This window comes from Etheostoma cragini, chromosome 20 (assembly GCF_013103735.1).
Source record: "Etheostoma cragini isolate CJK2018 chromosome 20, CSU_Ecrag_1.0, whole genome shotgun sequence".
NCBI lineage: Eukaryota > Metazoa > Chordata > Actinopteri > Perciformes > Percidae > Etheostoma > Etheostoma cragini.
In genome coordinates, this window is record NC_048426.1 from 13487302 (window position 1) to 13499151 (window position 11850).

The following is an 11850-nucleotide window of genomic DNA, read 5'->3' on the forward strand; positions in this document are numbered from 1 at the left end:
GGCTTATTATCTTCCGCATTGCCTTTCTAGCTTCCTGACTGAAAAAAAAAAAAAAACAGCTGACATGTTCAGTTTTATAGGTACAGCCTTAATTGACTCTCTGCGCTGATACACGACACCAACCTGCCCTAAACTGTACGGGAACTACCTTTAAATCAAAATGCCAGTCAGCCACACATGGAGCCTATATATGCGATAAAAGAGATAGAGAGAGTCATGTTTTAGTTAGTGCGTCGAAATATTTCTACTAAAAGACACGCACACCTGCATAAACCTCGCTTTAAAGCTTCAACTTTCAAATCTTCCAACATGTATTTTTTTTTGGAGGGGGCGCCTGCGGTTTTACTGCTGACAGATCTTGTTCTGTGTGGAACTATGATGACTACAAAGATACAGCCATTGTGGTGACTCAGTATTTATGAAATAAATAGCCTGTAAGAATTTAGCTTACTTTAAAGTGAGGAAGAGGATGGACGACTGGAGTTTTATTTCTTTTTGCAAAGCCAAAGGAGTAAAGGGATAGAGAGAAGAAAAGAAAACCTAAAGGTCACAATAGGCTAATGATTAATACAGGTACAAATGATTTTACTGTCTAATCTTATACAAATCTACCATAAAATCAGTCAAGTAAAGACATAACTTTTTGACAATGTTTTAAATCCTTAGTGGTCCAAGCATGTCAAGTTTGATCTCTTATGTCACAACTCTCATTTTGTTTCTGTAACTTCCAAGTTTACTCAATGTGGAAATCAGCAGGAGATTATAACCAGTTTCTATTCTTACTTTTCGGTTCTCAAATTTAAAAAAAAAATACACACAGGAACAATCAGCGCTCACAACAAAAGACTTAATAGCCCAATAACAGAATCACAAAAGTAAGGTAAATTAAGTAGCTTTCAGTAAAGGAAAAGTTCCTCATTATAAATATATGGCATATATACAAATGTTTTCTGTCATCAAAATGACACATAGAGAAATTTGGTCTTTCTTTCTCCTCCTCCTTCTCAAGTCTCAGCTGAAAGTTTTCTCAGCTGAAAGTTTTCCTTTCTCTGTTTATTCGTGTTCTTGCATTCACCACCCTCCATTCTATCTTGTCACATTCAACTCACTTGCATGCACACACGCAGGCCCATATAAATACACACAATGCATGAGCATCTATCTCCATCAGAGCCCTGTCTTTGTTTTAGTTCCCCTTACCTTTCAATTCAATTCAATTCAATTTTATTGATAATATCAACTCATAACAAGAGTTATCTCAAGACACTTTACAGATAGAGTAGGTCTAGACCACACTCCAGAGTGTTTCCTTGTCTCTCTGGCCTATGCCTTCTCTCTGTGATAGGCTAAGGTTGCCACTTCCTGACAAACTCTTTCTCCAGAGAATCTATGCTGTCTCAGGGCAGATGACTATGCAAATACACAGATTAAAGGATTGATGGATCAGTAAAGATAGCAGGACGCATCTGAAAGATTTTGTGTGTTTTAACCTAAATGTAAGCAAATAAATCAAAGAAAGTTTCCTATTCCCAATGACAGACAGATTCAAGGTAGAAGAATAAAACACTGATAGCTACACCAGCCTGTAAAAGCGGATGTTCTTTGTAACGCATGAGGGAAATTAAAGAGTTATGTCAATTAATAATGGATGCAGCATTGTGAAAATAAAGTAATCTTCCGTTTGTGCCATGAAGCTAATTTTTTTACTAAGGCGAGGCTAGTTCACCAACAGGCAATGCAGCCCTAGGGCCTCAAAACTCCAGGGGCTCCGGATTATCAGGCCTTTATGCGAACAGGTGTGTGCTAATTTAGTTATAGATCATTTTGTAAAAATGTTACAACAAGAAACAAAAATTCTAGTTTTAAGGCCTTAGTTATTTAGGTTTTGTACTTTCACATTACAAAATCTATTTGAGCAAATTTGCACACATCAAATCTGGAGCCAGGTAGTATTAAAAACATTGAAACAAAATTGCACACATTGCAGTGGGAACAACGAAGGTCCAGCAGATCATTGTTATTCGTGCCATGCACTAAGAGACAGAAAATACATTATGTCCTAATTCAATTAACTTTTGAAGAGAAACTGCTGCCAGCCCAGTAGGTGGTGATAACGCGCCAATAAACTGGTTTGCCAAACGTCAACAAGCAGAAAGACAAAAAGAGTTCATGTTCATGTGGATGATTGACGTTCGTGGTAATCCCAAATCAGGGCTATATTTCATATGTCTATGTATTAGGCTACTCAATATATTAATTTCTATTCAGATTAGGCTACATCATGTACAGACAGCAGTCAGGTTGATGTAGATCTCAGCTCACATGGAATCGAGGGGAATTAAATGACGGATTCTCTATAGCTAAATAAGCTCATGACACGGAACAGAATTATGTAGGCCTACGTTGGCTAGCTTTCAATAAAAGTGTAGCTAAAAACTGTAAAAACAAGAAATACCGTCACTTTTTAGTAAACGTTTTAGGATTAACTAGGGAAATAAAGAACGTCACCTGTAAAAAAAAATAAAAATAAAAAATAAAAAGTGGTAGCCAATGCTAAAATCAGTAGGGGTAACATTCCGGCGAACAAAGTATCATGGCAAGATTGAAAGAGGGCACACAGAGTTAAACAAAATAATTCACTCATTGGGGAAACATCCTACAGGGTTATGTGAATGTGGCTAAGAAGAAACCAAAGAAGGAACTGATGAAATGCGGGGGTTGGAGTAGCCTACATCGAGGATGTATTTAGCATTAAATAAGGAAAATATATAACCTTGTTTTTGTTTTGTTTTAAGAACTGTATTAATAAAGGGTTTTAATAATGAAGTTGTTTTGTTTGTTTTGTTTTATTTGGGAAATAGAGAACTCTGGTACACCCTCTGGGTGGCGGTAATGCTCCACGCCGGTTGCCACCCGCCATTTAAACAAAACGAAGAATAAAATGTTTGTGGTTCTGGAAAAATAGTGGCAGAGTGAGACCTCTCAAGCTTGTCGCAGCTCAGGGACAGCTATCCCAGGGAGAGAGCGTATCGTCTTTTGGTTCATTTCTCTCCTTTAACCTGTCGGCCTGCAAGCAAGACCATGTTGGCCGTCAGAAACGCTCTCCGTCTCGGCTCCAGGTTGTTTATCCCCGCGGTTGCAAGGAGAGGATGCGCCGGAGCTTCCATCCCGGTGGACGATGTGGTGAACGGACTCACCGACGACCAGATACAGGTTAGCTAACGAGAAGCACAACAGCTGGCGGTAAAGATATATAAACAGTCGAAGAGTCTGATTAAACAAAGCTAAATTACAGTATGGTTTAATAAATGTTACGGACAAAAGAAGACGTTATTTAGGGCGCTGTGCACTTTGTGACGACATCGAGACCTTGATATTAGCCGACCTAGCTAGCTATGCTAACCACCTAGCAAACAGTTGTTTCGCAATTGACAGCAAAGTTACCTAGTGTCAGTCTAGAGTTATTTCGTTTGCTATTACTTCATTATTAAACAAGTGGAACTAATGGCTTCACAATGGGACGGCTTTTTAAGCGTAACCAGCTTGATTTAGCTACCATAACTAGCTGCTAAAACGCCGCCAGCTATAACTTCAAGTTATCATAATGGAAAGTTAGGTAAGGGGTGAAAGGCTCACTCAACATTGACATGATATCTACTCAAGTTGTATCGACTAAACGCAAGGGGACAGCTGGTCAATACTGTGGATCAAGTAAGAGAGCCTGGACACTGGGAGGAGGGCAGGGGTGGGGTATGTATAAAGGATTTGATTGGATGAAAGTGTCTGTCCTCTACTTCTGGGTATTATGACATTGAATACACCTTAACAGGTTTCTGCATTATTGTTAAATATATTAGCACATTCACCTGTAACCCAAACAGCACACTTCTATATCTATCTACAGTTCATGTAGCATCTATGCTCAGTCTGCCATGCAGTCAAATGAAGGCGGAACATGGGAACTAATGCCTGTCTGCTCATTTTTCAGTGCTTTTAATAAAACTATTACATATGAGTGGGTTACTTTAAACTCTGTTGTTTGTGTCATGTCTTTTACACAGCTCAGGCAGACAGTTCGTAAATTCTGTGCAGAAAAGCTTGCACCTCAAGCTGACGAGATCGACAAGACAAATGAGTTTCCAGGAATGCGGGTGAGTTGAAAAGTTCCTTTGTGCACCATACCTGTAGTTCCCTGGTGGGTTAAATAGTTCAGAAAGTGGCAGCATTGTCGTGAATATGATCCACACCCCTGCTCTGTCTCATATGGGAGTTGTGTATATCCACATTTAATCTGCCATGAAACCTAGAGCAGGATTTCTGTTGAGGTTACATTTTGTGTCGTCTCTCCACCAGGATTTTTGGAAAGACATGGGGGAGATGGGGTTCCTTGGGATCACTGCTCCAGGTAAGACAGCTGGAGACAAAACGGTACTTATAGGAAACTGGTCTTCTCGTGTGTTTTTTTTTTTTTTTTTTTAATTTACTCTCTACATTTTTTTTAGTGGAGTATGGGGGCACAGGATTAGGCTACCTCGATCATGTCATTGTGATGGAGGAAATGTCACGAGTGTCAGCAGCCATTGCTCTCAGTTACGGTGCCCACTCCAACCTCTGTGTCAACCAGATGGTACGCCACGGCAACGAGAAACAGAAGGAAAAGTACTTGCCAAAGGTCAGTTGGTTATTTAGTTAAGTATTTTCATCCTGTATAAATTACACATAAAACTACAAACTAAAATGGATTAAATTCTTAATCCCGGTTTTCCTGTTGCCAGTTAATGACAGGAGAGCATGTAGGAGCCCTGGCCATGAGTGAGCCCAACGCTGGCTCTGATGTTGTAGCTATGAAACTCAAAGCCAAGAAGCAAGGTAGGACACCTCGTGCATTATTGTTACTTTGAGTCATTCTGTAATCTGCTTTTTCTATAATTTTCTTGTATTGTCTTTACTTTTATTCATATTTGTAGTTTATATACATACTTATGGTTATTTATTACTCTTTTCGATTTATCTACACTTATTTCTGGCCTTGTGCTTCTGCAATATCTGACATCTTATCTTTTAGTTCATGTATAACTCTATTCATGCATATTTACAGTATAGGCCTGCCATCTAAAATGTGTGGCCATTATATATTGCTAGATATGCTGTAGTTGCTCTGCTGCTGATCATTAATTATTTATTTAACCCTTTTCACGTTTAATATTGCACTTGCCGAGTGACTTATACTCAGCAAGGTGGCGTGTGTGTGCTGGATGGCCAGATTCTATTCAAGATGGCAGCAAGGTGAAAAGATAAAACCTTTTAATCATTTTGTCCTGCAAGACCAGAGAGTTATCCTCTGACAGTGTATCTTGTGTATACGTTAACGCCATCTCATGTCACATCACCTCTCTGACAAGCTAAAGAGAATCAGAATCAGCCTGAAAAGAGTAAACTATTTAAGCTGTTTTTTTTTAGCTTTATTTGCTCTGCTAATGAACTATCAAAGTGTAGTGTCTGCTCGCTGCGACGAAGAGCAGCGTTCAGCCACTTACCTAAACTTTATCTCAATTAGAGACCAGAGTTATAAGCTCTGTGTCTGTCAGTTGGACTGAATGAGATGCTACCATATCAGCAGAGCAATAACGTAATGCACAGCAGACTATTGGAGCATGGGAACTTTTTCTTAAAATATTATGACTTAATTTTCATTAAATAATGACTTTATTAACCTTATGACTTGTCTCTTGTCTAAAATATTACAACTGAACAAATTCATTTAAATTTGATCCTGTGTTTTCCCTTACATGAATAAATACATTGCCACCATAAATTGATGCAGAATAAAAGCAGAAATATTTCATCAGAATGCAGGAAATAAACCAGATTAACCAGAGGGACTGAGATGTTTCCAGGCTGACAGAAATTGTTGAAATGTAGCCCGAAATTGTTTATGATAAAATAACAATTAACTAACTACAATTGCAGTTCTGCACTCACACCGTCTCTCTTTTAACCTTTACCACTTTTACCGTGGATCCAGAGAAATGGTTTTAAAATCTTATTTCTGCAGTTTGACTCTGTTTTAGTTCCACTTCATTTCTATTTTGACTTTGTATTTTTCTGCAGGCGACTACTATATTCTGAATGGTGGCAAGTTCTGGATCACAAATGGGCCGGATGCTGATGTCCTTATTGTTTATGCAAAGACAGATCCCAAGGCCCATCAAAGAGGCATCACAGCTTTCATTGTTGAAAAGGTAAATCCAGTCGAATAGAGATTGTTCTTCTCGGTCTTGGGATTTACTTGTGGCTCCGGACGTGGTGTGTTTACATGTTTTGGTCTGTTCTGGGTATTGCATTTTAATTAATATAATACCAGATTATGCAAAAGTAGCATGAATCATAGCAACTTAAATAAGTTTTTGCACATGTGTGTGTTTTGTAGGGAATGCCTGGATTCTCCACGGCGCAGAAGCTAGACAAACTGGGCATGAGGGGCTCCAATACCTGCGAGCTTATCTTTGAAGACTGCAAAATACCAGGTGTGTGCATAAACGTGTAAAACAGAACACTCCATAGATCGTTCTTTCTTGGCTCATTTCTTTATTTGAGCCAAATCTGATCATCTGATTGATATGTTCGGTTTTTGTAGAGGAGAACGTCCTTGGTCCGTTGAACAAAGGGGTTTATGTGATGATGAGCGGCTTAGATCTGGAGAGGCTGGTGCTTTCATCAGGCCCTATTGGGTAAGTTCATATCAGAAATAAGCTTGAATTAAACTGTTTTACATGGTGCTCATTGCTGTAGAGGGGAAATTTGGTGGTTGTTGTTGTAGCAGCACAAGGACAGAAATAAATACAGATGAATAGGGTTTCATCGGGCTTTAAAAAAATAACACTTACAATTTTAGGCCTTTTTAAAAAGTCTTAAATTTGTCTTAGTGAAATCTGCAGAAAACCTGTTTTTTGTTTTTGGCATCCTGCACTTTCCATTATGTGAGTCGTTAAACATAAATATGCTATTATATGAGACCTGTTTAAAATGTTCAGCAGTCTTCAACATTAGCATTACTTTTCAGTATCATGCAGGCTGTTTTGGACCACGCGGTTCCCTACCTGCATGTCAGAGAAGCTTTCGGACAAAAGATTGGACACTTTCAGGTTTGACCTTCAGTCTTCATTTTATGCAAGTAGTGTTTGAAAAGTCCCTGTTAATGTGCTTTGTAAAATGTAATACCTTTTGGTGTGAAGCTGGCAGCTGTAGAACTTCAAACTGTAAGTTGACTTGAGTGAAATTACCATGATGCTTTATGTGAATCTGTTTGCAGCTAATGCAAGGAAAGATGGCTGACATGTACACCAGACTGAGCACCTCTCGGCATTATGTGTACAACGTCGCCCGGGCTTGTGACAAAGGATATTTCAATTCAATGGTGAGGATTTTTTTTTTTTGTCTACTCCTGTCGCACCCTGCTTTACTGTATCTTTTAAAAGGGCATTTGAAGACATGAACCAGGATGAACCAGTCTGACTTTGGTGGTCAAAGGTCAAGGTTACTGTGACCTCATAAAAAAACGCTTTGGCCATAACGCAAGAATTCTTCGTCTAATTATTACAAAATACACCTTTTACTTGCCTTTGCATACTTTTTTGGATGTAAAATACAAATTGACTGGTTGGCGGAGGCATAAAACCGCAAGTATATCTAGGTATTTGGTATTTTTAATATTTCATTGATGCATTCATTTAAAATCTGTTTTTTAATTATCTTAATTGATCACTTTGAACAGTGTTAAATACATATTTGAAATGATGTGTTTGACGCCAACCCACTGCGCCATTTGCAAAATTTAGAGCTAGCTTTTCAGACCTCTCAAAAAGTTTTGATGAAAAAAAAAATGTTATCAGTGATCTATAAAATCCCACAGTGCTATATGGTGGATATTTGACTTTTCATATTGTGGCAAAGTATTGTTAAATTGATTTTAGTTTGCATAAAAAGTTTAGACTTAGACTTAACATGATGGAACCCCATGAAGAATAAAAGACGTTTAATTTTGTTGTCACTCCCCAAGCCAGCGTCATATTTTACTCTTTCTTAAATTGTTGTTAAATTGTAATTCTTTCCCCCACCGCTGCACACAGTGGCTGTTTTGACTTGTGTTGTCGTTGCAGGACTGCGCCGGGGTGATCCTGTATGCTGCAGAGAATGCCACTCAGGTTGCTTTAGATGGCATTCAGTGTTTGGGTAAGTGCCAAGAAACCCCGTGGCTCAAATGAAAACCTTGAAATAAAATCTTTACAGTACTGTCAAGTGTGTATGTATTATATATTTACATTGTAGATTATCACTGAAGGCATCAAAACTATGAATGAATACTTGTGGAATTATTTACTTAACAAAAAAAGTGTGAAATAACTGAAAACATGTCTTTTATTCTAGTTTCTTCAAAGTAGCCACCCTTTGCTTTTTTGATAAGGCTGCAAACCCTTGGTGTTCTCTCAATGAGCTTCATGAGGTAGTCACCTGAAATGGTTTTCACTTCACAGGTGTGCCTTATATTCTCGTTTCTTTAAAGTAGCCACCCTTTGCTCTGATTACTCTTGGCATTCTCTTGATGAGCTCTAAGAGGTAGTCACCTGAAATGTTTTCCCAACAGTCTTGAAGGAGTTCCCAGAGATGATTAGCACTCGTTGGCCCTTTTGCCTTCACTCTGCGGTCCAGCTCACCCCAAACCATCTCAATTGGGTTCAGGTCCAGTGACTGTGGAGGTGCAGCACTCCATCACTCTCCTTCTTGGTCAAATAGTCCTTACACAGCCTGGAGGTGTGTTTGGGGTCTTTGCCAATAAATCAATAAATGATGGTCCAACTAAACGCAAACCGGATGGCATGGCATGTCGCTGCAGGATGCTGTGGTAGCCATGCTGGTTCATTATGCTTTCAATTTTGAATAAATCCCCAACAGTATCACCAGCAAAGCACCCCTACACCATCACACCTCCTCCTCCATGCTTCACGGTTGGAACCAGGCATGTAGAATCAATCCGGGCACCTATCCTACGTTGCACAAAGACACAGCGTTTGGAACCAAAGATCTCAAACTTGGACTTATCAGACCAAAGCCCAGATTTCCACTGGTCTAATGTCCATTCCTTGTGCTTCTTGGCCCAAACCAATCCCTTCTGCTTGTTGCCTCTCCTTAGCAGTGGTCTCCTAGCTGCTATTTGACCATGAAGGCCTGATTCTCACAGTCTCCTCTCAACAGTTGTTCTAGAGATGTGTCTGCTGCTAGAACTCTGTGTAGTATTCATCTGGACTCTAATCAAAACTTGCGATTTCTGAGGCTGGAGACTCAGATGAACTTATCCTCAGCAGCAGAGGTGACTCTTGGTCTTCCTTTCCTGGGGCAGTCATGTTAGCCAGTTTTGTTGTAGCTCTTGATGGTTTCTTGTGACTGGACTTGAAGACACATTCAAAGTTTTCACAATTTTTCCGGACTGACTGACATTCAATTCATTAAGTAATGATGGCCACTTGTTTCTCTTTACTTAGCTGATTGGTTCTTGCCATAATATGAATTCTAACAGTTGTCCAATAGGGCTGTCAGCTGTATATCAATTGGACTTCTGCACAACACAACCCCATTAATAAGGCAAGATATTCCGCTAATTAACCCTGACAAGGCACACCTGTGAAGTGAAAGTTTCAGGTGACTACCTCATAAAGCTCATTGAGAGAAACCAAGGGTTTGCAGCGCTATCAAAAAAAGCAAAGGGTGGCTACTTTGAAGATACTAGAATATAAAGACATGTTTTCAGTTATTTATTTTGTTAAATAAATCCTTCCACATGTGTTCATTCATAGTTTTGATGCCTTAAGTGATTATCTCCACTGCAAATAGTCATGGAAACGCATTGAATGAGAAGGTGTGTCCAAACTTTTGGCCTGTGCGTGCGTGCGTGGGTGCGTTCGTTGATAAAAGCCAAGAGGTGTTGCTGAATGGAAGTGATGAACTGAGGTATAGAGGAGAAAGAATGGAGCGGTCTTCCTGATTGAACTACTTTTCATGAGCTTAATTTTAATGAGAATGTTTAACAGTCAGGAAGTGCTTGCTAGAATTGGCCTCTTTGTGTTCATGCAATATGGCCTGTTGCCATTTTCACCTCATGTCAAGCTTTGATGAAACGGAGTGCACATGACATGTTATCGCCTTGTTTTTCCCATTAAAAGCTTCAATTGAAAAACAATATAGTGTTAAATATAGTATTTGGTACACAGAATGGCGTCATTATGCAAACAAATGACCGTGTCAACTTAATCAAATGTGAATGTTTTTTTCCCCCTCATATTCTATACTACATCATATATCATACATCATATACTACAACTACACTTCAGGTGCAAAATGAACATTGGTTGAGTTATCAGCATGAAACACAAGTTTTATCAGTAGCAACTGACAAAGATGTTAAGAGCTCAGGGACTCATTTAGTGCACATTTTATTTCTGCAGTATGTGCACTTAACTCTAAAGCAACCTGCTGCATTACTGCAAACCAATGTGAATCTCTTGTCAACAGGTGGGAATGGCTACATTAACGACTACCCCATGGGGCGATTCTTGCGTGATGCAAAGCTGTATGAAATCGGCGCAGGCACAAGTGAAGTTCGCCGGCTTATTATTGGACGAGCCTTCAACTCTTTGTACAAATAATACAAACTGAGAAATGGCAATCGCTAAAGACTGTACAAAGGGGTTTGCTGTGGATGAACACAATTACTCACACCCAGGGCCTTACACTGTTTGAATTGTTGATGCTGTTAGGATATTGGATTAGCACACATTTCAAAATCATTGTCACACAGTACAGTGTAAGTATAATTTGGGCAGAGTCATGATTTTAGTGCAAACTGTTTATGTTAAAACAACTAATGTCAGAGTATTTTATTTGAGAGAATTAGCATTAGAAAAGAATAGTCCACTTTTGGGAGCCAACATTCCACTGTACTGTCTGTACAGTCTGACTGGAGAAACCCTCCTAAAGATCTTCTCCAAAGGACAAATTGTAGATGTACAGTGTAAAAATAATAATAATGTAGTTTTGTTTGCCATGAATAAAAGAAATGTAATCATTTATTTCTATACTTGAGTTTGTGTCAGTTTTACTGAAGGATTGCATTTAGAAAAATGGTAAAACATTAGGTAACACTCAACTTGAAGGTATCTACAGTACATAAGAGTGACATGCCACTCTCATGAACACATGACACTGTCATGACACAGTCATGACACATGAACCCTAACTTGTCATGACCAAAACCAAATGACAGTTATGTCACAAACGTTTATGACTCTTTCATGACAGTGTAATGTCACTCTTATGTAGATACCTTCAAGTAAAGTGTAATCAAATATAAAGAAAACCTACATGTGTCTGTAGTGCCTGTGCAGCCGTTGAACAGAGCTCCTTGTTTCTAGACAAACCAACGGGGGAGACTGTAGTTCAGACAATGATGTAACTATCCCGGTGCTTTTGAATAATACATGTTTCAGGGTGGATTTTCCCTTTTACAAGAAACAAGGCATTACTATCTCTAACACAGTGGTGAAGGGAATGAAATGTTAGTAAGAAATTAGATTCAAATATTGTGTACAAATATATCCTGATAATCAATGATGCATGTAGAAAATAACATAAAAGAGAGTTTAACACAAATAACCCAGCCTTTATCATGTGCTGCTATCACAGATGCTTTCTGCAGTTGATCAAGACTGTGGCAATAGCTCCGTCTGTAGGGAGTTGGGTTGGGAACCGGAGGGTTGGTGGTTCAAGTCCCTGTTAAGACTATAGTTAAATTCATTT

At 39.0% G+C, this 11850-nt stretch overlaps 1 protein-coding gene across 1 annotated transcript; it reads left to right on the top strand.

The window, feature by feature from the left end:
* Positions 1-2933: 2933 nt before the first annotated feature.
* On the top strand, positions 2934-11850 carry ivd (isovaleryl-CoA dehydrogenase). Its single transcript, XM_034858829.1, has 14 exons — positions 2934-3041; positions 3072-3213; positions 4062-4151; positions 4354-4405; positions 4503-4672; positions 4776-4869; positions 6112-6242; positions 6431-6527; positions 6638-6731; positions 7064-7145; positions 7313-7417; positions 8160-8232; positions 10567-10858; positions 11839-11850. The coding sequence occupies exons 2-13, from the start codon at positions 3082-3084 to the stop codon at positions 10698-10700; spliced, it is 1254 nt and encodes a 417-aa protein (XP_034714720.1). The 5' UTR covers positions 2934-3041; positions 3072-3081; the 3' UTR covers positions 10701-10858; positions 11839-11850.

Excerpts from the sequence above, each read along its gene's own strand:
- ivd (XM_034858829.1), top strand. The coding sequence starts at position 3,082 with ATGTTGGCCGTCAGAAACGCTCTCCGTCTCGGCTCCAGGTTGTTTATC. Across the intron at positions 4,673-4,775 it reads AGGAAAAGTACTTGCCAAAG|TTAATGACAGGAGAGCATGT; the intron begins GTCAGTTGGTTA and ends TCCTGTTGCCAG. Across the intron at positions 7,418-8,159 it reads AAGGATATTTCAATTCAATG|GACTGCGCCGGGGTGATCCT; the intron begins GTGAGGATTTTT and ends TTGTCGTTGCAG.